Here is a 26,767-nt window from a genome sequence, read left to right as displayed (position 1 = left end):
AGAGAAGAGAAGACGGCGCGCTGATCAATTGCAAATACTTATATTTTGTGTTATTTTGCGGTAAACAAGGTTGTTCTGCAGTTTCTAAAAACATTTGAATAAATAGCCTTTATATTAACATCCAACCAAAATCCACTTGCCCGTTCGGGCAACCAGAAATCAATCTCAACTTGCCCAAATATGACTTTTGGTTGCCCCGGGCAAGCGGGCAACCGTTAATGTCGAGGCCTGCAATGAATAGTGAACGATTTCGAACACGGCTCATGTTTCGCAATTTCAAAAAGTGACGTGAGTCAGTGGAGGGGGGGGGGGGCGGGACAGGCAGAGACTGTGTGTGTGAGCCGGAGGCAGAGCGGGAGAGACATAAGCAGAGTTACGAAATCGCAGGTGGCAGGCGCGGTTCGAAACTGGTGTTATTTGGAACAAATGTGCTGTAATTTTAATGCAAATTAAATTATATCGATATTGACGATATGGTCTCGTTTCATATCGCGTTTGAAAAAATATCGATATATTTTAAATATCGATATCTCGCCCAGCCCTAGTGCAAAGTTATGGCTGTCCTCTTTGGTGGAAAGTGCACAGATTCCCTTGCAGCAATGCAATATAACATTTTCAGCAAGAAGGTTGTCTCAGCTTCATCAACTGTAACGCCTGAACGTCTGCCACCAACTGAATCTGCGACCAAATTTCACTGTCGTAGAGCATACTACCAGGTCATGGTCTGGATGGGAACAGAAGATGGTATGGATGCCCTGAACTGGGGGTGGAGCCTGCATGACAATAGATTTGTCCCACTCATGTCAACAATGAATGTTGCTCCAGACAGTCTCTTGAAGGTCATTCATTATGACTGTACCACTTCCTGCAAGACACTCCGCTGCTCTTGCAGAAAATATGGACTACCTTGTACTACTGTCTGTGGACCATGTCAGCTTAAAGGGGTAGTTCGGAATTTTGGACATAGGGCCTGATTCCCAAGTGAGCTTTGGTCTTCTTTATCACAGGAGACAGTTTTCAACACATTTCATTCAGTCCTTCTAGTTGCAGAGTTCGCTCGTGCTTGGCTTGCGCACGTCAATGGGCAATGCTAGCCTGCTATTAAAAACAGTGTTACCCACTCCACAGTACACCCGAGGTAAATCAATTATAACGACAGACTATACATTTAAATGTCTGTTTATAGAATAATGTTAGAAATAAAACCAACCTTGCATTGCATTGCATTTTGAGGGAATTGCTGGGTCTCAGCAGCAGTGTTATATTCCTGGTAGTAGGCTACGGCAGCGGCGGACTGATACCTAGGTTACCGGCTCTAGTTTTTTTACCTGCCGCTGTCATTGCTACAAACGCAGAGTACAGTGAACGAAGGAATTCTATTAGCGTATTCAATTAACAAGATATGGCCACGTTTGGAGGACTTAGCGATGCATCTGGTTTTGAAGACGATTATGAGGAATTTGTTGTATCCAACGAACCGTACATGTACGAGCCGGTGTTTTGATGTCCAAGCCAGCAGCAACAGGCCACAGTTGAGTCCTTTCTGGATCTCGCACTGGAAATTGGTGGAAACTTTGTGGTGCTCATCTGTAGCGTTTATTTCTAAAAGCACACTGAACCATGTTGCCTAGTCCTTCAATTTCGCTTCCGTCCCACGCTTCTCTGTTTACGTTCTTCGGTCGTGATTCGGTTACAAAACTAACCGGCGCATAGTTCCGCTTCTGCTGAGAAAGTAGTCCCTCGATGATTCATGCGATGCAAGGTTAGTTTTATTTCTAACATTATTCTATCAACACAGACATTTAAATCTATAGTCTGGCGTTATAATTGATTTACCTCGGGTGTACTGTGGAGTGTTTTTAATGTGTTTTAGCATTGCCCGTTGCCGTGCGCTAGCCTTGCACGAGCGAACTCTGCAACTAGAAGGACTGAATGTAATGTGTTGGAAACTGTCTCCAGTGATAAAGAATACCAATGCTCAGTTGGGAATCAGGCCCTATGTCCAAAATTCCGAACTACCCCTTTAAGGAATGTGACAATCCACATAACAAGTTTCTTCCAGAGGAGCCCGAAGATGATGATGAATAAAGACCACAATAAGTGTGGTATTTATGTTGTTCAACACCAACACCACCTTTCTAGTTTGAATAGTAACCAATTTTAACCATTTAACCAATGTAAGCTTACAGGCAGTCATTTTGAAAATGATGCCTTTCTAGCAGTTATATTTACATCGATTTGTCGCACGTTATTAATGTATTCTGAGGTACTGATTCTGAGGTACCAGAATCAGTTGAAACATTCTTTTGTAACATTTTCCATTTGAGATATAGCCATTCTAAGCTCCCGGCTGCCATTTTGGACGCCATTATGAAAAAGAAGCCTTTCTGGAAGGTATATTTTCCTAGATTGTTAGTATGTTCACAAGCATATTTGCAGGTACCAGAATCAAGTGAAAAATCATTCGAATAATCTTTTTCTATTGAGATATATAGCCATTTTAAGCTTGGCCGGCCACCATTTTGGACGCCATCTTGAAAATGAAGCCTTTCCGGAAGGTGTATTTTCCTAGAAAATTCCTTTGCAACATTTTTTCAATTTGAGATATAGCCATTTCGGCCGCCATCTTGGAAATGAGGGCTTTCTGGGAGGTATATTTTGGTATACTTTTAGTATGTTATTCAGCACACCAAATACTACTAGAATCCTTTGAAAAACCTTTTGTATCAATTTTTTTGGGGTTAAGCCCTTTTTCTTCATAGATTGACTCACCTACTCCGTTAGTCGGAGTGCTTGAATAGGCTTCAGCAAGGTTGAAAGCTGCTGAAAATTCAGTTGTAGTAGGTTTAATCGCGCGGCAACTAAGCGCTACGGTAGGGAGTTTAACTCTACTGGGGAAGGGGATCTCAAAGATAATAGGCATATGATCAGAAAAGGTTGCAGGGCATACATCGATGTTATTAACAGGAATACCACATGAAAGTACAAGATCTAGTGTATGTCCATGCCTATGTGTAGGATCCGTAATAGATTGTACGAGATTAAAGGATTCAATATCACTTAAAAAATCTTTGACCATTGGCATAGCATTGCAGCCAGGGCTCCAGACTAACTTTTTCCTTGGGTGCACTGGTGTGCCTAAATTTTGAATTTGGGTGCACCAGCACGTATTTATGGTGCACCCAAGTTTTGAGTTGTTGAGGGGGGGGGGGGGGGGGGTTCAGCAGCAGGTTATTAGCCTTGCACTGCTTGCTCAGCTGCTCCACCTCGTCCCGGAATGCAGTCTCATCTCCCCCCAAGATGCGGCCCATACTTTATGATGTCATTGCTGGGGTGAACGGGGATAAAGTCGTGAGTATAGAGGGAGTAGAGCAGGGGGCTCAACACGCAGCCCTGAGGGGACCCGGTGCTGAGTCTGAGGGCTGTGGAGGTGTTGGAGCCTACCCGCGCCCTCTGGGGGTGGTCAGACAGGAAGTCCTTAATCCAGGTGCAGGTGTTGAGTGGTAGCCCCAGGTTTGTCAGTTTAAACACCAGCCTGTCCGGAAGTATGGTGTTGAACGCCGAGCTGAAGTCCACAAAGAGCATTCTGATGTAGCTACTCCTCTCCTCCAGGTGGGACAGGGTGGAGTGGAGAGCCGTCGCGATGGCGTCTCCTGTGGACCTGTTGGCTCGGTAGGCAAACTGGTGTGGGTCTAGTCTGGGCGGCATGGATGAGATGATGTGACTACGGACTAGCTTCTCAAAGCACTTCATGGTGATGGGTGTGAGTGCCACCGGGCGGTAGTCGTTGAGGCAGCTCACAGTGCTTTTCTTTGGGACCGGGCTGATTGTAGAGGTTTTCAGGCAGGGTGGGACGATGGCCTGGGACAGGGACCGATTAAAGATCTTGGTGAGGACCCCGGTCAGCTGGTCAGCACAGTCCCTCAGCACCCGTCCCGGAACGCCGTCCGGCCCTGCTGCTTTTCTGGGGTTCACCGCCTTCAGCGTGCGTCTGACCTCGTGTTCTGTGAGGGTGAGGCTGCTGGGGGCAGGTGGGTGTGGGGGTTGTGATGTCGCTTCCCCACCCGGCCCCATCTCGAACTGTGCGTAGAAGGAGTTCAGCTCTTCCGCCAGCTGTGGGTTATCCCCGTCGGCGGAGAGCCTGTTGGCTCTGAAGTTGGTCATGTGCTGGACCCCCTGCCACACCCGCCTCGAGTCGTTGCTCCGGAAGCATTCTTCGATCTTGCCCTTGTACTCCGCCTTGGCCTCTTTGATGCCTCGGTCCAAGTTAGCCCTGGCGATGTTATCGAGGGCCTTGTCTTTTGACCTGAAGGCGGAGTCTCTCTCCCTGAGCAGCTGCAGCACCTTTCTGTTCATCCATGGCTTTGTGTTGGGGTAAACCCGGACAGGCTTGTCCATGGTGAACGAGTCTGCACAGTTCCTGACATGTTGGAGGACCGTTGATGTGAACCGTTCCAGGTCCTCATGCTCGTATTCCTCCCATCTGGTGTCATGGAGACTGATCTGCAGTGGCGTGGAGTCTGCTGGCCAGGTTTTGACTGTCCTAGTGGTGATGGGAGCACTTTTCCTGATGGGAGTGTACGCTGGAATCAGAAGGATGGACACATGGTCTGACTTGCCTAGGTGAGCCAGCGGTCTAGCTATGTAGGCTAGTTTAATGTTGGTATAAACCTTGTCCAGTGTCTTTTCTCCCCTCGTGGCACATTTAATGTGCTGGTAGAATTTCGGAAGTACTACCTTTAGATTGACGTGATTAAAGTCCCCGGCGATGATGTGTACTGCCTCAGGGTCCATGCTCTGTTGTTTACTGATGACGTCATGTAGCTAAGCCAGTGCTATGTTCGCATCAGCGTCGGGAGGAATGTAAACAGCTGTGATCAGCACGGCATTGAATTCCCTCGGGAGGTATGTAGGCCGGCATTTAACTGTGATATATTCCAACTCCGGGGAACAGTGGCTACTCACAGTTCTAGTGTTGGAGCTCCAGCTGTCTTTAGTGAAAATTAGTAAGCCGCCACCGTGTTGTTTCCCACTAGCCTTAGTTCTATCAGCTCGGTGAGCTGTACGTCCCTCCAGTGCTACCGCAGAGTCGGCAATGGACACCTGGAGCCAGGTTTCCGTGAAAATAAGCACACAGCTATCCTTCACGATGTTGTTAGTTGCAACCCTCAGTCTCAGTTCGTCCATCTTGATAGCAATTGATCTAACGTTGGAGAGGAAAATACTCAGCAATGCTGGTTTGTCCGGGCATCTCTTCATCCTCGCTAACAGTCCTCCCCTGCGGCCCCGTCGTTGCTTACGATCCCTTCTTCGTCGCTTGCGCTTCAGATCCGGGACCATGAACCAACTGTCACCCGGTATCCGGGCGATGTCTTCGGGTATTCCGTGTTCGCCTAGGTACTCAGCTGAGACGGCCCTTTCACTGTGTGTACCGATCCCTAGCAAGTCGTGTCTGCTGTAGGTGTGTGCAGAGCAATTGTCTACCGATACTAAAACTAAGACATAAATAAAACTGTACATTAATAAACTAGAGAAGGCACCAGCCGGAGGAGCTCCAAACCGCGCGTCTATGCGTGCCGCCATAGCAACACATATGTGTTGTACACGTATGTGTCTGTCTGTCTGTTTGTGTGAGATTGCGTGTGCGTGTGAAGCATAATTCTCCAAAGACTTCTATCAGAGGCGAGTGTCGACCTTGACACAAAAAGTTAGTATTGGCAAAACCAGTTGTAATTTTTTATTTTGAGGCGGCAGGGGGTGTTAAAGTAACTTGTAATCTAACTTAGTTACTTTTAAAATCAAGTAATCAATAAAGTAACTTGGTTACTATTTTAAGGAGTAACTAGTAATCAGTAATCCGATTACTTTTTCAAGGTAACTGTGGCAACGCTGCACAGCACTACAAAAGTCGTCAAGATTGAAAAAGAAAAAAATATTTCTTGCACAGCTGAACGCTGTATCACATCATGAGCTGGATGTTCTCAATTCACAACATGCATTCCATTCAATCTAGCCTAAATCAGAATTCTGACCAAAACTCATGCACTCCCCCCCCCATAATTATTACAGAATTCAAGCAAAGCAAGAATGACCAAAAGTCACTTTGTGTAAACAAGACACTTAACCCTAACTGCTCCTGACGAGCTGGCTGTCGCCTTGCATGGTTGACTCTGCCATCGGTGTGTCAATGTGTGTGTTAACCGATGTAAGTCGCTTTGGATAAAAGCGTCTGTAATTGAGTGCAAAAAACACAAAAGTCCTCGCATCAGCACCAGAAAATCTTAAGCAATAAATATCGCGTCTTACCTTTATTTATTTGGCAGTGGTCTGCAGATGCATCCCGTGGTGTAGCCTACCACATCCATTTAGTTCAAGAGGTAATCGTTCTGATACTGTCCATGGTACTAGCAACCTGCTCTGGTGCTTTTTACCCATGTATTTTCAGGCTAAAATGACTTGATTGTCTGATGCCTCATTATCCCAGCAGAAGAGTATTGGTATTACTAGTAATGGCTACTTGGCAAAACGACAAAATAACTTTACACAGTGTGTCTTTATCCAATGTATTTGTCATCATTCGTAGCGTTGATCAGCAGAGAAATAGTTCGCCAAAGTCGTTGACGTCGCTTAGCAACCGAATACGCTGGGGTTGATAAGTTACCGGACTGCAGAGTGATACAGATGACGTGAATCAGAGGCAAAAAATCCACTTTCCTTTACAGCGGTCAAATATGCTGGACGTGAGCATTCCACTGCATTGAGAAGAGCCGTGTAATAAACAAAAATAATTGACAGCTGAACGTTGGGAAGGCTCATGCAAGTGAATGGAGCAGTCTACAGCATTGAGAAGAGCCGTGTAATAAGTAAGGGATAATGTATAGAACGCCGGTCATTATCTGGAAAATAAACCCAGACAGGGCGAACAGGACACCGACTCGCAGCGAAGGTGTCTTGCTTCGCCCTGAAGGGGATTATTTCCGATAATGACCGGCGACGTTCTATACATTATCCCGCTTATTACATGGCTACTTCACATGGTGTGTCTTTATACAATTTATTCGTTACCAGCATTCGTAGTGTTGATCAGCAGTGAAATAGTCCGCCAAAGACGTTGACGTCGCGTAGCAACCGAAGACGCTGGGGTTGACAAGTTACCGGGCTACTTGCGGAGTGCTACTAAAGACGTCATTAGAGGCAAAAAGTCATTTTTCCTTGACAGCGGTCAATTATACTTTGCAACGGTGAATTATATAATATAATTCACTAGCCCATGCAAGTGAACGGAGCATTCCATGGCATCGAGAAGACCCGTGTAATAATCCATAATAATTCAACTCGATTTTTTTTTATTGATTTTTTTTTTACAAGTGGTGGGTACAAGATTAATCTTGACGAAAACTGGTGGGGAATCGATGCCTATGTTTGCAATGGATCTAGCATTAACTAGGGCTACTTTGATGGAAGTCACACCTGGGCTGTCATCTTTGAAGGATGATGGGCTTTTAAGAGTGGGAAGAGTACACTGCTGAGTCTCTCCATCGAAGGACCGTGAACAGTCCAGTGCCGGGTGGACGCGCTGCGCTGATTGGCATGTGGTGAGTGCTGCGGCGGATGAGGATGTAGCCTTCTCAGCTGCTCCATCAAAATCGTCCAGGATGTGAGAGACCAAAGTAGAGTCTCGCAGTGTTGTTGGCAGTTGCGGCTGATGTGCAGCATGCACGTTAGGCCATAGGCTGGAAGTGTAACCGTCTCCAGCTTGAAGGCGGTCCGAGGCCGGTGATGTGCGGGAAAGGAGGTCATAGGATGGCACCGATCTGCTAGGTTTTGAGTGCAATGTTTCCATGGACAGTTGTTGCTGGAAGGTGCTATGCTGAGTGGAGGGCCATTTGCAGACACTGGGCATGGAAGGGTCGGTTTTAGCGGCGCACCGGGAGATGCAACCAGAGCCGCGATGAATGTATGGTTTCCGATGGGATAGGCCAATTCCCGCTGGTGGCATAGGAGGAAAATCGCAACAGTTCAGAGGCAGTGTAACTTAAGGTCTTCATGACCAACAACACAAAGTCCCCACCCAACACAATCAACAGGCCCAGTTAATGTGTGGGTTGGAGATGGAGCGGCTATCACGCCAAGCGCTCCTGTTCCAGCCAACCAACTCAGCTGATGATCAACCAATCTGATGATTAGATGTCCTTGTCAGCAGCACAGCAACAGCAACGATGAAATTATTCCGCTGTCAGTCCCGGAAAACACTGTCAGCTTCGCTTCAGCCTAATTTAATGCCACTGTGATCAATGCATAATTTGAAAGTGTCTGCGCGACTAAGCATACAGCGCGAAACGAATCAAATTAAACTAAATCAAAGCAATTACATAGTGAAAATGAGAACTGCCTAAAACTGTACAGCTAATCTAACGATTCCACAAGATTTGTGGAAAAATGATCTGGATTAAAATAGTATATATAAAAAAATCGAACAAAAACAGGTCAGACAGGGCGGCTTGAGCAGGCACCCAGCGTCAACGTTGCTAGGAAACTCAGGAACCTCTGAGGCGTTGATGGAGAGCAAAGGGACAGGGCCCGGAGCCTGCCCCTCCTCCCTGCTGATGCGTTTCTTTCTCTTCCAATATTCCAACAGTTTGGCTGAGAAGCCTCCAATATTTTCCGTCATAATTTCTACTCTAATGCACACCTTGATAACCATTAATAACATTACCTCTGAGTTCCATCATTCTAAATGTAGTTGTATTCATGACCAAGTAGCCAGGCGTTCTTATAAGAAACATATTGAGCTGTAAGTCCTAAAGAATATGTAGTGGATCTTTACTTTCTTTATTTTCAATGTAATTTATTTTCTTCCATCTTCAGGTACAAGGAGATGGAGTGATGAACAGCGATTTACCCAGCTGTTGGGAATGTCCAAAGTGTGTCTTGGGGATCACGGACCAAGAGGTATGAAGATGTGTACATGCATGCATACATACATACTGTCAGAACCACCTGGCTCAAGGTAGAAATTATAAAGGAAGTCCACACCGATGTTACATTTTAAATCAATAATTATTATTACATCAAAGTTCAAAAGATATCAGTAATTTAGGCGAACCAAAAGTGGGGTTCAAGTCAGCATGATTCAATGCAATGTAGAAAGGAGATGCGGGGAAAGAAGAGATAGGCGCTGCAGCCAGCTCCCATAGTGGCAGGGCCAGAGTAGCAGATCAGAGAGAGTGAGCTGCCTTGGAGGAACTAGCTTTATGCTCTCTCCAATCAGCAGCCCATCAGCCATAATCTCAAACCAGGACAGCTCCCCCTGCAGGCCAGTAGGGAGAGAGCCGGGCGTGACATTACATTACATCACATCACATACATACTTGCATCCATCCATCCATCCATACGTTGATTGAAATGCACTGTCAAGGTATGATATGTAGTTCTGCCATTAGGGGTCACTCAACCAAAACAAAGATGTAGTTTAATGATTTCAGAGGTCGTGTGGGATCATGGGAGTTGTTGTCTTCACCACCGTTACTGCTGAAAGACGTTCTTTTTTATTTATTTTTAAGTGTATCCCAGATTCAGATTCAGATTCAGTTTTTATTTGTCACTTACACAATACATTGCAGTGAAATGAACCAGTTACATTCCGTCCAAGAAACATAAAAGACAGTGTGGGGAGACAGGACGGAGAGACTGTCAGGCGCTTGTTCAACAAGAACCATGCGGCCCGCGTTAGATAAGAAAGTTTAAAAAGCTAAACAAGAGGGTGACGAGGGGGAAAAAAAATTGTCAATACCCCAAACTATGCTCCTTTAAGGGGGGCACAGTGTAGGGATTAGCAAAAAAAACACCTCAACACTTAAGCATCACATCAAAAACATCATAAACACATATGGGAGGGGGGAAGGGAGTTGGGAAGGGGAGGTGTCACAACTCGGACACCGGGAGGCGGACGCAGCCAACAGGCGCATCACATCACTCACGGCATACTGTGCTGCAACGAGGGAAGGGGAGGGGGAGGGAGTCCAGTCCAGAGTCCAGTCCCGCTAGCTCTACAACAGTTACCAGCAGGTAAAGAACTCTGTGGCCATTGGAGCTCTAGTTTGACTGTCACACACACAGACTGTATCTAATACAGGTTAAACTGACTTTACATACTGTATATAATACAGGTTGAACTGACTTAACATACACTATATAATACAGGTTAAACTGACTTAAAATACACTGTAAATAAAACGGCTTAAACAGATTTTACTGTTGTGTACACTAGTGGAAACTACTGTAAGCTTTTTTCACCCTAAATAAAGCCCCTGCAAAACCAGTCAACGATTACTCGTTGAGATTTAGACGTATTCAGTGTATTCAACTCAAGTTTATTTTTCTCTGAAATCCCTTATAATGATTTGTAAATCTTAATTGCATTTATTAATGAATTTGTTCAGCCGTCTTCTCTGTGGGAAATGTCAACAACAATAATTCCTCTATGAATCTCGTTTGGAACAGTGTCCCCAGAGAAGAGGGGCTATTCATAAACACCGTTGTCATGTAAAAATAGTCGCTGTATGGGAAACAATATTCTTCATCAGGACAGATAATATAGGACAAAAAATTGTATAATAATGACTCGTCCAAGTTAAGTCTATTTGTGTGAAGCACTGCATTCACTTGGTGGCTGGCATCAGGCTATGATCAAAGTATTAATCGCAGCAAGCAATATAGTTATTGAAATATCATATCAATACATTATGTCTCCTCTGGACGACTGTGTTTACGTTTTCATCTTAAGCTAGGGGGTAAAGGGCATGAAGCCATCGACATGAGACCAAATGTAACCGGCTGTAACCGTGAATAAACAACAAAATCTTTTTGCACATCGTTGGAAACGGTGTGGTGTACTGCAACTACACAACTCAACAAAATATATGACATGGGTGAAGTCGTTTATAGATTTTGAATGCGGGAATGTTCTATATGACACCTTTATGGCTTTGTGCATTTGGTGTTGCAACCTAAACTTAGTCTTCTCCGTGACAAAATTATGGCTTGGTTGCTTTTTTGAGTATTGAGAATCTCCGTTATATCAACGGCAAGTGAAGATTAGAGTGTACTTATAGAACCGTGCCTTATGGAAGTGTTTGCAGAACTTTGCATAACAAGCCAACATTGGAGCCAAAAGTGTCAGAATCTGAGCAGGGTAACACACCTCGATCACATGAATAAAACATCAACAGCCCTAACATCAGGCGAGCATGAGCAGTCTGGAGAAGAAATTGGTGCCACTGATCCAACAATGCCATTGATTTCGGATCCTACCTATTAAGAGAAGCTGCTCAGTATTGTGGAAGGATGTGATGATGTGTCCATTTCATTGAGGCTTGCCTCTGTATTATCATTTCTAGCTTTTAGTTTTCTATGTATAAATATATCGAACATTAAAGAAGATCATTTAGCCAGCAGTGAGCTGGCTAAATGACCTGTCGCTAAGCTCCAGCCTTAGAACGCAGATGAGCCAATGACTTTCCAGCCTCAATTATACTCGGACATCGGCTCAGACAACTCCATTGAAAACAACAGGGAGGAGGCATAATATAACAATTTAATGGTGGATTTATGTTGTTTGTGTAAAATCTAAAATAAACATGGTCAAACGATGTGCTTGGGGTACATGTAACATGGACAGTCGGTATCCTGAGAGGCTGCAGAATGGGGTATATTTCATCCCTTTTCCCAAACCACAACGGGGCAAGAAAAAGTGTAACCCTGTGTACTGTGGATCAGACTGTGCGGCAGGCGAGAGTACCAACTGACCAAATTTAAGCTGGTTACCTTCTGTATGTATTTTAAAGTTCTGAATATACCCCTCAATAGCATAATGTAGTCCCTTTCGCTTGGTCCTGGAAGTAATTGAATAATTTTTCACCCCAAAATTTCTCCAAAACCTGCTTTGATAGACCATATCATTTTTCCATATGTTTCCATATGTTTGTTTGTCTGAGTTCGTCATGGTAAAGACGGGGGACGTGACTTAGCGACAGGTCAGTTGTGTGTTGGTGCTCTTCAAACTCACGTCCTCCTAAGTGGAGTGGGTCAAACCTAGAAGAGATTTCTCCTGCATTCACTGACATTTCTGGAATTTTGCAACTGTTTGACCATTCCTCATCATTTTATTTAACTATTTTACTATCAGTCGTCAGGCAGTGACGAGTCATTGGTTAACCGTCCGCGTCGCCGTCAGCAACTGCCCGACTTCCCCGAAGGGCCCCTGGTCCTGCGGCTTGGCCCCGGGCCCTCCACCTGGCTGGGGGACCTGGCTGGGGCCCAGCAGGGTGGGGGCCCTCCTCTTCCTCTCTCCTCTGGCTCTTTCTCCTCTTCCTCAGCCTCCCTCCTTTTGGTTGCGGCACCTCTGCCTTCTAGGCCAATCAGCTCGAGACTGGTGAGAGGCACTGCCTACTCTCTCTTAAAAACGTTCATGATCCATTCATCATCCGTCTTATCAGTTTGTCCGTCTGCTGCGTCCAGCTGTCTGCCGACTCTGCTTCTCCTCTCATATACACCTTGGAGGAAGTGTTCTGAATGAGTCCAACTGGTTACACTTCAAGAACCCTGGCCTGGGCTTGTGTTGTGTTGTTGCTCTCTTTTAGCTGGTTTTCATCAGTCCACTAGTTCAGATGGTTGAGATACATTTCCCTGTTGTGCTGGTCCACAAACAGTGGCTCAGTGCCGGCCCTCTGTAGTCTGCTCCCCTGTGACCACCTCATCCCTCTGTTCCCTTGGCGTCCCACGCAGCCCAAGAGGAGGGGCCATGAGGAGGAGGAGGAGGAGGAGGAGGAGGAGGAGGAGGAGAAGTGGGCAGCTGACCGTGCAACATCTGCCTGTTTTCATTGTGCTTTGTGAGGCGGTGGTCTTCAACACTTTGAGCCTGTGTCGTCTGCTTGGCCCCCCCGTTTGTCTGATGTTGCTTCTGCGTTCATTATGCATTTTCCCCCACATGCTGTGTGGTGTTGCAGATGAGGGATTTGATGCCGGGGGTGAGAACAAATTAAAATGGATGCTTTGTTAGCCATTAACCTCTTGTTTATCTTTTCTCATAGACTCCTAAAGGAGACAAAAACAAGCCACTCCCCCTGGTAAGCCTGATCCTTTCCTTCATCTCCTCAACCTCATAATAATGATGGATTGAATTGATATAGCGCTTTTCTAGACACTCAAAGACGCTCATTCCCCTGCTCAGCGTTCACGCTAGACTTTTCCAGAATATCGGACATTTGGAATATCTTCCGGACGTTATTCACTAATAATTAAATGATTACCAAAAATCCACATTTAAACGATAAACGACACAAACTAAGTTGCTTCAATAAATGCCATTTATTAAATTAGCCTAGGCAAAAAAAACATAACAGCCATTCTCAGCAAAAATGGTAAACGGGTAAAAAATAATTAATTTGATAATTGCAATTCTTGCAGGCTACTTTCGGCGCAACTTCATGGCATGGAAGTGCTCCGCTGCTCGCGAAAAGTTGAAGTCTTTCAACCCCGGCCCAAGGCTCGATATGCGCATCAGCCTCGTCACCTTTTCCTCAGCTAGGCGGTTTCTGATAGATGTTTTAATCTAGTTTTGGAGAGAAAAGCCTCGTTCCACAGGAACACTGGACACAGGGATTGTACTGGCGATTTTGGCCAGCTTTGCCCAGTCGGGAAAGATTTCACACCAAACGCGACGGGGCGACAAGATCCCATACAAAGTGAACGTAGAGACGCGTATCGGGCGAATTTTTCGAGAGGGAAAACCGGCGACAAGTTTTGATTTGTCGCGCCACACTTTCGCCATGCACAGGCGAGCGCGTTCTCGAGGATTTGTGCCGCGACAAATTCGCTCGAGTTGAAATATTTCACCTTTGACGCGAATTACGCGTGATGACAGCCAATCAGCGTTCAACAGCGTTGCCACTGAGTGACATGTGTATGCATGTGCAGGTGCACTGCCTGCGTTCATGAATGCATGTTCGTGTTTGCATCCCTGGTGAGCTCGGCCAGGAACCGCTACTGGTTTTCATATGCTACTGATTAATTCATACATAAATGCGAACTTCTTGCTTCTTTTTCTCGGACATGTGGGCCGTTTACATTTTATTATACCGGCCATGCGTGCGTGCAATCGGCCAATGTCCGGCTATAGCCGGCTAACGTGAACACTTCCCCTGCTCCTTGTTCCACTTTATGAACTCCTTAATTTCCTCCCTCTCCCCTTCCTCCCTGTGCAGAAGCGCAAGTCCACCTCGCTGCTGGACTCCCGCATCGCCAAGATCTACCGCAGGCACAGGCACGGCCGCGACGGAGACGACTCCGGCAGCGAGGATGACCAAGGTCTGCAGGGATCCTATTGGGGGGTCAGGACCCTGAGCAGGAGGCGCTGCCCCGTGGGGAACCAACTAATAGCCCCAGTTGTTGACCTTATAAATTGTCAGTTAGAAATCTAGATTATTTTTTTAGGGCCCGTGATCTCCATTGCAGAAATCAGGCTGGTCTACAATCGACTTGGAAGACGGTCAATAATATGCTCATCTTTGAGCATGGATTCTAAACTGACCCAGGGTCTAGGAAGTCCCCTCTGATCCTCTTCATCTGCACCACATGCAGATGATGAGGTCACGGAGGACTTGCACATGCTCAACACATTTATTTAAGGCCTGCATACGTGCCCAAATTACGTTGTCGTCCATGTGAGTCCGCTGACTGTAAATCACTTTGATCTCAATGTGTATTTTGTTTGCTTGGCTGCATCGTCTCCGTCTTGATGTGTATTTTGAAGGTCTTCTTTCCCGTGATTGGTTGCAGTGTCTCGGAGGAGGAAGCTGGGCCTGCACCCCCGGGGTGGGGGCAGTTCCAGGAGGGGCTACCGCAGGGGCCTACTGAGGGGGGGAGCCGGCCACCGGGGCAGCAGGGCCGGGGGGCTGGCCATGGGCGGCTCTGGGATTAGGATGAAGCGCGGCATAGGGCTCCGGAGGGGCCGCGGCGTCAGGCTGAGGGGGGGCTCCAGGATGCAGAGAAGGGGGGGAGATGACTCTGAGGAGTCGGAGGACGATGACGACGACGACGACGACGACGACGACGATGACGAGGAAGAAGAGGTGGACGACAGCGAGGGTGGGGGGAAGGAGGGCCAGAGAGGGAGGAGGAGGAGGCGCCGCCGCGGGACGGACGATGACGACGATGAGGAAGAGGATAGTGACAGCAGGGAGTTTGACCCGGAGGAAGAGGACGAGGAGATGGACCACTATGTGGATGAGGAGGAGGGGGAGGAAGGGCACTGGGACTCGGACCCAGAGCCGCCCGTCCTGCTGGTGTCTGACCTGACCGATGACCTGCTCACTGGGTCCTACCTGACGGTCACCCTGCAGCGGCCCCAGAAGGCCAAGAGGCTCTCAGGTAGGAAGGGTCGCCCTCGACAGCTCGATAGGAGTCAACCACCATGCATGTCTATTTACCTCTTGTGTCGCCTGACATTCAATCTGCACATCATGGAGTGGTTGCTGTTGTTGTCTAGAAATGGGTTGGATGGATGTTTTGGGGTCCATTGAAGACTACGGCAGCGGGACTAGGTGTCTATACAGAGGATGTGGTTTGAGCTAGGTATCAGTACAGAGGATGTAGTTTGAGCTAGGTGTCTGTACAGAGGATGTGGTTTGAGCTAGTTGTCTGTACAGAGGATGTGGTTTGAGCTAGTTGTCTGTACAGAGGATTTGGTTCTGAACCTTTCTATCTCCACAGGCTCCATCGTCCCCAAGCTAGAGGCGGCCATGGGTCCCAGGACAGCCATCTTGGGCCCGGGGGGACACCAGAGTTTTGTCCAGCGCAAGTCGGCCCTCTCCAAACCCTCTCGGGTGAAAGGCGAGGCTGATGGTGTCACCCTGGCCAGAGGCTCTGGCAGGTGGGTGCAGCCTTAAGAAATGTCCTCCACGATGTACTGGATTTAAGACATGGGTTCCATCGCAGGGGCAATTAAATCTGTTGGACAGAAGCTCATGGACACTGCCAAACTTGTCATATGTTAGCAACGTGACACCATGGTTCGAATGAGCACCAGAAAGTGTGTCAACGTCTTATTGTCAGCTCACATAATGGCGTCCTTTGCAGTAAACATTTTCAAAAAGTATTTTCCATTGTTTTAGTCTAGAGGTTTAGACGAGCGACTTGCTAGATGTGCGCGCTTCACCCAATCAGTGTGTGAGAATCTACACTACAACGTCCAATGGTGTGAGGTGTGTGTCACCCCGTCCCCAACAGGCCCCGTGTCCGCGGCCTGCCCACCTCCGCCTCCTCCTCTGACGAGGACGGCCCCCGCGTGGCCGACACCGCCACCATGTCCCCGCCCTCTACGCTGCTGTCGCTGCCCTCCTTCAAGGACGCGGGCAGCGAGCGAGGCGCCGACAAGGAGGTGTGGGTATCGGTCTTCAGGTTCCTGAGCCGCCCCGAGCTGCTGGCATGCATGAGTGTCTGCAAGGCCTGGTACAAGTGGTGAGTCCCCCAGGGCCCCTCCGCACACCCTGGAAATACCCCTTAAAGCTGCTGTAGGCTTGATCTAGGGGTCATCAGCTACCGCACCCCTTAAAGCTGCTGTAGGCTGATCGAGGGGTCATCAGCTACCGCACCCCTTAAAGCTGCTGTAGGCTTGATCTAGGGGTCATCAGCTACCGCACCCCTTAAAGCTGATGTAGGCTGATCTAGTACTACACCCCTTAAATCTACTGTAGGCTGATCTAGTTCTACACCCCTTAAAGCCAATGTAGGCTATATCTATTACTACACCCCTTAAAGCTTATGTAGGTTGATCTAGTACTACACCCCTTAAAGCTACTGTAGGCTGATCTAGTTCTACACCCCTTAAAGCCAATGTAGGCTATATCTATTACTACACCCCTTAAAACTTATGTAGGTTGATCTAATACTACACCCCTTAAAGCTGCTGTATGCTGATCTATTACTACACCCCTTAAAGCTGATGTAGGCTGATCTAGTTCTACAGCCCTTAAAGCTGCTGTAGGTTGAAATAGGGGCCACCATTTCAATGTCATTTGTTAGAGATGGCAGAGCCACTCATCAGTTATTGGTGAGTAAAATGTGCTGTGCAAACATGTTTTGAGTGAACAGCTTCTGCAGCTTGTCTAAATTCGGATGCCACATCAGCTCAGATTTCGGCCAAATTTGATTTTAAAACGATAAACGAAAGCATTGTGACTAGTATGTACATTAATAGAAATGGAAGTGTGTGTGTGTGTGTGTATATTAGGGCTGTCAAACGATTAATTGTTTAAATCGCATAGTATTGGTGAGTTAACTTGCTTAATCACACTTTTAGTGTGGAATGTAATATATATGTGTGTATACATATATATTAGTGCTGTCAGTTTAACGTGATATTAACGGCACTAACGCAAACCAATTTTAACGGCGTTAATATTATTATTGCGCGATTAACACTCGTTTGGCTTGGTAAACGTTGTACTTTTTCCACCTGCTGTCTAGCAACAACTAGTCACGTTAGATAAACTACAACACCATACCGGATCTAGCTACACCGGAAACAAAACGACAAGCACGCCGCACAAACTTGTTGGGGCAAGTAAGGATACGGAGCGGGTGAAAAAAAACTCCTTAAATGTGTGTGTGTGTTTGTGTGTCACTCTGTTCCAGCCTGCACGAGAGTTCAAGTTTGTCATTAGCTGTTACGTCTTTCTGACCGATCGCAGTTCAAGGCCCACCCAGGCTTTACCACTTCAGGAGGGGCCGCCCATTTACTCCCCTCTAGACAAAATCGACTTGATTGCGACGTTGACAGTTTCTGAGAGGTTTGCAGACGAACAGCTCAGGCTTCCGGACGGCGCTGCGAGGAACTTTAATAAACGTTTATTGTTATCCCGCAGTAATCAGCCTGACACCCCCTAAACGTTAACGGCCCACTGGGAATTCTCCCGATTACCACTCCGTTTGTGTGCGTGCGTGTGTGCGTGTGTGTGTGCGTGTGTGTGTGTGTGTGTGTGTCGACATCGGGTAGGTGCATGACAGTGGTAGGCCTACAGTAAAACTTCAATAGCCCAGGCTTTTATTTGTTTCAATCAATGAACTATCGAACAAAACTCTTGCTCAGCAAAGATGAGTAATACTACAACATTTATTATTTAATCTAGTATGAATATTCCTACCGCCTATAAACATTAGCAGGCTATCGAATAACACACACACGCGCACACACAGTGGCAGATTGGTAATCGAGAGAATTCCCGGTGGGCCGTTAATTCTCCCGATTACCAATCCGCCCCAGTGTGTGTGTGTTATTCGTTTTATATATATATATTAGAGCTGTCAGTTAAACGCGTTATTAACGGCGTTAACGCAAACCAATTGAAACGGCGATAATTTTTTTAACGCGCGATTAACAGCGATTGCATTATAGGCTTTTTTTTTGTACCGTCCTGTTTTGATCAGGATATGCCAATGTTGTTATCAATAAAAAAACATTTGCACAAGGCAAGCCGATGCACTTCTCCATGTTGATAAGAGCATTAAAATGAGAAAAACTAATGGGACAAAGAATTCAAGGGATATTTTGCATAGAAAAAAAACATACGATTAATGGCGATTAATCGTGAGTTAACTATGGCATTAATGCGATTAATCGTGATTAAATATTTTAATCGCTTGACAGCCCTAATATATATATATATATATATATATATATATATATAAATAAATAAACTTAGCACAGAAAGTAGGGAAATTTGTGTTTGGTCGATTATTTCTTTGTGGTAACAATGCTTTTTGGCAATAAATCTGATACCGTTGGAAAGCCTGTTTAGTTCCCTTTCAAATAGTGCTCCATTTGTAAGGAACATGCATCTGTGGGATGAGCAGCAGTGCTGAGTATGTGAGTTGCGCCCATGAAAAATTTGCCAAATATTTTCTGCCATTGCCAAACAGGTTATTTTGCTGTTGCTATTGACACTAGTTTTGAGGATCTGGTACGCCCGGGTGCTGCCCGGGGGCAACTTCAAGCTGGTGTTCCGCAAAACCAAGTTGCGGCATTATTTGGAGTGAGCCCTAGTACCCTCTCCAAACTGAAGGCCAAGTTCCATATAACGGGGGATGTCAAAGACGGGCCGCGAAGTGTGCGTCCCAAGAAGACGACACCCCAAGAAGACCGTTTCCGCACCCTGACAGCACTTAGGGTGCCGTAGGCTGCCTTCTACAGATTTGCAGTCAGATTTGCAGAACGATATGGCGGACGGCTCTCTGCCAAGACAATCTGGAACAGACTGCAGCCAATCTCCGGTCTCATAGGGCTGCCAGGAGTCCTGCCATGACTGCCCTTCACCGTCTGGCCCGTTTGCGCTGATGTCGACAACACGTGCACTGGAACCTGAACATGCGGAGGAACGTTATGTTCAGAGTCCAAAAAAACGAGGCTTGTCATCATTGGAGAAAATCTCGATGCAGAGAGATATTGAGATGAGATTCTGCAACCAGTGGCAATCCAATATTTCCACAGTCTGGGACCGAACTCTATCCTCCAAGATGACAACGCTCGCCCCACAGGGCGGGGTGTATCAGAGACTACCTCCAGAATGTGGGAGTGGAGAGGATGGAATGGCCTGCTAGCAGTCCTGACCTCAACCCCATTGAAAACTTGTGGGATCAGCTTGGGCGTGCTGTTCGTGCCAGAGTGACCAACACAACCACGTTGGCTGATTTGTGACAAATGTTGGTTGAAGAATGGGATGCCATCCCGCAGCAGTGTGCGGCCAGGCTGGTGCCCAGCATGAGGAGGAGGTGCCAGGCAATTGTGGCTGTGTTTGGTTCTTCCACACGCTACTGAGGCTCCTGTTTGTGAAATGAATAAATTGTTAAATTGCCAATATGTCTTGTTTCTTCAAAATTCAATCATCCAATCCACCAATCACCAAACGAGTCAATGGCAGAATAAGCAGTTTGGCATTGGCAGAGAAGATTTGGCAAATTTTTCATGGGCGCAACCCACATACTCAGCTCTGCTGCTCATCCCACAAGGGCATGTTCCTTACAAATAGGGCACCATTTGAAAGGGAACTGACAGGCTTTCCAACGGTATAAGATTTATCGCCAAAAAGCATTGTTACCACAAAGAAATAATCAAACAAACGCGAAATTCCTTACTTTTTGTGCCAAGTTTATGTATATATGTATGTGTGTATATGTGTGTGTTGTATGTATGTATGAGGATCCATGACCCACGACTGGACTCCAGCATGTCAGACCACTGTCTGTGGTTCAACATGACGCTCAATAGCTCAATGGAGACGAGCTTTGGTTCAGAACAAGGTTTCCTGTTTGTATTCCTTTGACCTCCTGGGTTTTCCCCGCTGCAGGAGCTTTGACAAGCGCCTGTGGAGCCACGTGGACATCAGCCGCAGCACCCGCCTCAGTAACCAGGCCCTGGCTGGAATCATCAAGAGGCTGCCCACCTCCCTGGACCTCTCTTGGACACCTGCCGCCAAGAGGCAGCTGCACTGCCTGCTCACACGCCTGCCAGGTAGGGAACACAGCCCTCCCTCAGGTAGGGAACACAGCCCTCCCTCAGGTAGGGAACACAGCCCTCCCTCAGGTAGGGAACACAGCCCTCACTCCCTCAGGTAGGGAACACAGCCCTCACTCGGGTAGGGAACACAGCCCTCACTCAGGTAGGGAACACAGCCCTCACTCGGGTAGGGAACACAGCCCTCACTCAGGTAGGGAACACAGCCCTCACTCAGGTAGGGAACACAGCCCTCACTCACTCAGGTAGGGAACACAGCCCTCACTCAGGTAGGGAACACAGCCCTCACTCAGGTAGGGAACACAGCCCTCACTCCCTCAGGTAGGGAACACAGCCCTCACTCGGGTAGGGAACACAGCCCTCACTCGGGTAGGGAACACAGCCCTCACTCGGGTAGGGAACACAGCCCTCACTCACTCGGGTAGGGAACACAGCCCTCACTCACTCGGGTAGGGAACACAGCCCTCACTCGGGTAGGGAACACAGCCCTCACTCGGGTAGGGAACACAGCCCTCACTCCCTCAGGTAGGGAACACAGCCCTCCCTCAGGTAGGGAACACAGCCCTCACTCGGGTAGGGAACACAGCCCTCACTCAGGTAGGGAACACAGCCCTCACTCGGGTAGGGAACACAGCCCTCACTCACTCGGGTAGGGAACACAGCCCTCACTCGGGTAGGGAACACAGCCCTCACTCGGGTAGGGAACACAGCCCTCACTCAGGTAGGGAACACAGCCCTCCCTCAGGTAGGGAACACAGCCCTCCCTCAGGTAGGGAACACAGCCCTCACTCAGGTAGGGAACACAGCCCTCACTCGGGTAGGGAACACAGCCCTCACTCGGGTAGGGAACACAGCCCTCACTCACTCGGGTAGGGAACACAGCCCTCACTCGGGTAGGGAACACAGCCCTCACTCGGGTAGGGAACACAGCCCTCACTCACAGAGGTGGACCACGCAGCTCCGCTATTGCAACTAGGTGTGTGTGACAGTTGTCCTGCGTGTGGGGGATGGTCCACCCCCTTACGGTTGTCCTGTTGCAGGGCTCCGGGAGCTGCGTGTGGCGGGCCTGCCCTGGTTCGGCCTGTCTGCCCTTGTGTCCCCCACCCTGCCCTGCCTCAGGCTGCTGGACCTGCGCTGGTGTCAGGGCATCAAGGACGTCCAGATGAAGGACCTCATCCTGCCACCTGGTGCGTATCTCACTCACTCACATAATTCACTCACTCACTCGCATAATTCACTCACTTACTCACCCACTCGCTCACATAATTCACTCACTCACTCACATAATTCACTCACTTTCTCAATCACTCAAATAATTCACTCACTCACTGGAGTTGGTTGGTTGTCCCTGGGTTCCATCCCGTTACAATGATGGTTCTATGGCTCTTCCTGCTCCCCCTCAGGCCTGGGCTCATCCCGCAGCCGCCTGAGGAACATGTCGGCGCTGTACCTGTCGGGCCTGGAGGTGAGCGACTCCACCCTGCGGCTGCTGCAGCGCCACATGCCCCAGCTTGAGCGGCTGGACCTGGCCCACTGCCCGGCTGTCTGCGACACCTCCATCGCCCTGCTGGCCGCCGCCGGCACGCACACCCGCCACAACCTCACCGATCTCTATCTTGCCGGTGGGTAACGCACCCAAACACAGACCTGGGGTCAGCTTCACAGGACTCACCCAAACACAGACCTGGGGTCAGCTTCACAGGACTCACCCAAACACAGACCTGGGGTCAGCTTCACAGGACTCACCCAAACACAGACCTGGGGTCAGCTTCACAGGACGCACCCAAACACAGACCTGGGGTCAGCTTCACAGGACGCATCCAAACAGACCTGGGGTCAGCTTCACAGGACGCACCCAAACACAGACCTGGGGTCAGCTTCACAGGACGCATCCAAACAGACCTGGGGTCAGCTTCACAGGAAGCACCCAAACATAGACCTGGGGTCAGCTTCACAGGACGCATCCAAACAGACCTGGGGTCAGCTTCACAGGACGCACCCAAACACAGACCTGGGGTCAGCTTCACAGGACTCACCCAAACACAGACCTGGGGTCAGCTTCACAGGACGCACCCAAACAGACCTGGGGTCAGCTTCACAGGACGCACCCAAACACAGACCTGGGGTCAGCTTCACAGGACGCACCCAAACACAGACCTGGGGTCAGCTTCACAGGACGCATCCAAACAGACCTGGGGTCAGCTTCACAGGAAGCACCCAAACATAGACCTGGGGTCAGCTTCACAGGACTCATCCAAACAGACCTGGGGTCAGCTTCACAAGAAGAGGCCCTAGGCGTCCAGACCTGAGACAGCATTCAATTGCGTGTTCAATTGTAATTATACTGCTAAATCGTTTGTCATGTCGGATACAACAGAGCTAAGTTTGGACGGCTTTAAAGGATGTTGTGAGTCGGACTGTAATCGCACCCAACATCCCCCCTGAACTTGGGCCTTTCCTCCTCAGCATTTTATTCCCGAGGTTACCATCTTGCGGTATATCACCTTATTTCTTTACCTCATTGCTCTTGTAATCTGATCCTCGAGGTCAACCTGATCTCGCTAGTCCCACTACCACGTGGTTCTCTGGGGTTCACCCAGCCGGTATCATGGGACCTCACCCAATTGACCATAATAAAACCTGGACCCGAACCCGTTGGGTTCCTGGGTCGAGTCTCCATAGGTTGGGCAGACCCGTGAGGACATTTATAAGGTTCCATCCATAGCACTGCTATGTCACACTTGATGGAGAAGGTCTTGTCTTAGACTTTGGTTTCCTCTAAAACAAGCCTCCTGTTTGGGGCGGGCCAGAAGCACCTAGAAGTCGCCAGGGAAACCCCATGCTGGTTTTGTGGCTGGATGACCTGGACCCACAACACACAATGCTGCAACCATTACCATAGAAAGTCTCTTGCAACCTGACCTGTTTTTCAAAGTAAGGGTCCTGTGAATGAGTATCGCCACTGACCTGAATTGTGTCTGCAGGTTGCAACCGGCTGACGGACGGTTGCCTGCCCTACCTGAAGCGCCTCTCTGCGCTGGAGCTGCTTGACCTTCGGGGCTGCGACGGCGTGAGCCGGCGGGCGTGCGAGGCCTTCATCTCAGACCTGTCCCACGTGGCGTTCTACTGCATGATGGAAGAAAAGCTCATCCAGCGCATCCCCTAAGGGGCGTTTCCCAGCAGGCACGGCGTCATCCGGGCCCTCTGTTGCAGGGGAGCGGCGCCACCAAAGCCTGTTTCCAGCCTGTTTCCAGCCTGTTTCTAGTCTCCTAGCCTGGGACCCCAAGAGGAGAATGGCTGTGTTTGTAAATGTTTTTTCTCTGTGAAGTTCTTGGGTTCTTTCTGCTGGGCTCTTTTCTGCCTGGCCTTCATGTTTGCGAGTCTTTGTTACATTTCATTTTTAAACATTCTAAAAAAAGAACACTAATAAAGTGTAAAGTGAATACGGATTGGTTTGAAGTACTTTTCTTTTATGTGCACATAGTAACACAGCCTTCGTTTTTGACGACATGATATAGACTATTGATAGACTATAGACTATTGATCATGGTAAGTGCAGCCTGGAAAGCCCCTTTAAGGCTGGAGAATTCTGAACGGCATCACTGATCCCTCCTACATTGTAACCAAAAAAATGCATGTCCCTGTGAACTATTAGTTTGATTTACAACAGTTTTACATAGTTTGACGAGGTGCAAAGCAGGAGTCAAGAATTAACTGACAAGATTGAAAGATAATTAAGTTAAATGTCCATTTAACAAATGTTAGGGTAAATAGACCAATATTCTAGGTGCTACACACTTTCTACTATCAAGTGTTTTAGGTTGTAATCTGAATATTTCTGTTGTCTCTTTGGGAATTAGCAGTAATTTCTCAAGAGATAAAAACCAGTTCCTAATTTATAATACCGGTTTTCATCGTTAGGCAATAGGCTCGATGGCCATTGTGTTACCAGTGGGCCATAGGCTCCATGTCCATGTGTTACCAGTGGGTCATAGGCTCCATTTCCATTGTGTTACCAGCGGCCTGTTGTGTTACCATTGGGCCTATGGCATGCCTAGTGTTTCTGGCACGTGAACAGTGAGTTTATACACATTGATATCTTTGAGATGACACTTTAAGATTTATGGTACCAGAGCAGTCCTTTAAGGGCCATTGATCGGCAAGACATGCAGAAACATCAACTTTGACTTAGTTTAGTTTATTTTAGGGTTTCACCCAGACTCGGATTAACACACCAGTTTGCCTAGGCTGCAGCCAAAGGGGCTAGGTGTGCAAGGAGCCCTGGGTTTGCCAGATTATTTAATATAATTAATTTTAAAATAAAATAAAAACTTGACACCTATTGGCCCATACCATGAATATGGGTTTGCCAGATTATTTAATATAATTAATTTTAAAATAAAATAAAAACTTGACACCTATTTGCCCATACCAAGAATATGGCGACACATTAGTGCCATAACTCACTAATGTGATAAAAGATGCATTCGGGCGTGATATATTATTCCACACACGTAGATATTAACTGCGAGCGTGAAAATTATCTCTGCGCACGCAAAACAGCCTCGCGAAAGATGTTCTGCGCTCTCGCTCGAATTTAATTTTGGCACTATGGGGGAGGGAACCAAGGCAGGGCGGGCTTTCCTGTGATTGGCCGTTTCTGAAGCGCGATATTTGATTGACAGCCCTCCTCAGCCCTCCTCTCATTCAATGGCTGAAACTCAGAAGACAACCGCGTCTGGGCAGGTCCCTTCAGGTAAGAAACCCTTGGCTGAATTCAGCCATTTGTGATGAAGGAAAACTATGGCTTGTGTAAAATTTCATCCACGTATGTTTCTGAGAAATATGTTAGTGTAGCTTAACTTTGTATAGTCTAGATTAACGTTAATTAACCGCAGCTAACGCAGCTAATTAACCGGGGCGATATTCAGTGCCATGGACTTTAGCCCATTTAACTTTCAAAACAGAAATTTCCACAGAAACATTCAAATACAATGCAATATTGTCACCTTCATTCACATCACACAGAGCAACCATTTTCCCAGGACCCTTTTTAATAGTGGTAGACGCCAAGCCAAACTTGTAGGCCAGGTCATTTTGATGTTTGATTGCTAGAGTCTTAGTTACATTTTTAAAACTTTTCAGTTTTTTGAAGTAATAATGCTTAGACTCATAACGCATTGACCACATGTGAAGAACAGGCCCTAGAAGTCTTATACAACGTGGATAATGAATTAGAAAATTATGTTTCGGCAAAAGCCTTTTAGAGGGAAATAAATGTTTGAATAGCCTGTGATGTTCAGCTATGACATGTTTTAAACAAATGGTCAAACCTTCTGTTAAAATCGGTGAAAACGCAATGTTGACTATTTGCACAAGTAGTAAAAGAAGCTGCCAGCACTTGTCACCTCTCTGCAAAACATCCCCAAATATAAGGGGCATATTTCTGACAAAACACCATGTCTGGATAGCATTAAGCCCTAAATCATTTCCTTCTTCTAGTCTGACTCCAGGTGGCTTGTTCTTACTCTCTGTGTAGCCATAATTGAATGAGACTATCCGAGCTTGAAGTTCTCTGTGTGAAATGAAGTCAGACTTCAAATATTCCAATACTAGTTTCATCTCGTATTGGGCTACTCCTTCTAATATATCGTGCATTATGTCAACAGAAAAATTCTCTGATACACTGAAGAACTTAAGCTCATCAAGTAAACAATAACGCTTACCACCATACACATGAGTTAGTGTTGGGTTTGCCTGAATAGCTTCACAATGTTGCAGGTGTATATCTTTTGATCGTAAAGTCACACTGGGGTCATCCTCGAAAAAGACAGTTTGAAACTTTTCCTTCTCAGTCAGGCAAAATCGACAGCAGTAACGGGCTGAAAATGATTCAACATATCCAAACAAGCAATGCAATCCAAGATTATCCGCTGTTACTTGGAATATACTACCCCGTAAACGGTCATTAAAGCATTGAACTTCAATTCTCTCAGTCTCGAGTACTTTAAGGTCTGATACAAGTGGCTCTAATATTGCATTGAACCCATATGTTTTAATATATTGGGTGTGGAAGAGAATGCATAGATATATGTTGTCCAAACATGAATTAAATTTAGGCTGGAAATTTCTCAATGTAAAGTATATGGCTCCTATTTTATGAGAACCTCTCTTGGATCCCAAGGGATTACATGGTTC

At 47.2% G+C, this 26,767-nt stretch overlaps 2 protein-coding genes and 1 long non-coding RNA gene across 7 annotated transcripts in view; 2 read left to right on the top strand and 1 right to left on the bottom strand.

The window, feature by feature from the left end:
• The window catches only part of LOC132453281 (lysine-specific demethylase 2A-like), a 68,858-nt gene extending 44,840 nt beyond the window's left edge, over window positions 1-24,018 (top strand). For 3 of the 5 annotated variants that reach the window (XM_060046089.1, XM_060046088.1, XM_060046090.1), the window contains 11 exons: window positions 8,869-8,952; window positions 12,188-12,433; window positions 13,092-13,127; window positions 14,265-14,367; window positions 14,839-15,429; window positions 15,772-15,931; window positions 16,288-16,518; window positions 20,403-20,566; window positions 21,610-21,756; window positions 21,973-22,191; window positions 23,554-24,018. In XM_060046089.1, coding sequence (XP_059902072.1) covers window positions 8,869-8,952; window positions 12,188-12,433; window positions 13,092-13,127; window positions 14,265-14,367; window positions 14,839-15,429; window positions 15,772-15,931; window positions 16,288-16,518; window positions 20,403-20,566; window positions 21,610-21,756; window positions 21,973-22,191; window positions 23,554-23,735 — 2,163 coding nt within the window. In that variant the 3' untranslated portion in view covers window positions 23,736-24,018. The remainder of the gene's footprint in view (window positions 1-8,868; window positions 8,953-12,187; window positions 12,434-13,091; window positions 13,128-14,264; window positions 14,368-14,838; window positions 15,430-15,771; window positions 15,932-16,287; window positions 16,519-20,402; window positions 20,567-21,609; window positions 21,757-21,972; window positions 22,192-23,553) is intronic. The other 2 variants (XM_060046091.1, XM_060046093.1) reach the window with 2 other exon arrangements.
• LOC132453341 (immunoglobulin superfamily DCC subclass member 4-like) overlaps window positions 1-26,767 on the bottom strand; it is a 99,777-nt gene that overhangs the window by 50,646 nt on the left and 22,364 nt on the right. The window lies entirely within an intron of this gene.
• LOC132453358 (uncharacterized) lies at window positions 8,962-11,627 on the top strand. The gene is made up of 2 exons (XR_009524658.1): window positions 8,962-9,562; window positions 10,034-11,627. It is a non-coding gene; the product is annotated as an uncharacterized LOC132453358 (long non-coding RNA).

The sequence above is a fragment of the Gadus macrocephalus genome, chromosome 3 (genome assembly GCF_031168955.1).
Source record: "Gadus macrocephalus chromosome 3, ASM3116895v1".
NCBI lineage: Eukaryota > Metazoa > Chordata > Actinopteri > Gadiformes > Gadidae > Gadus > Gadus macrocephalus.
This window is presented reverse-complemented; position numbering and strand designations above follow the sequence as displayed.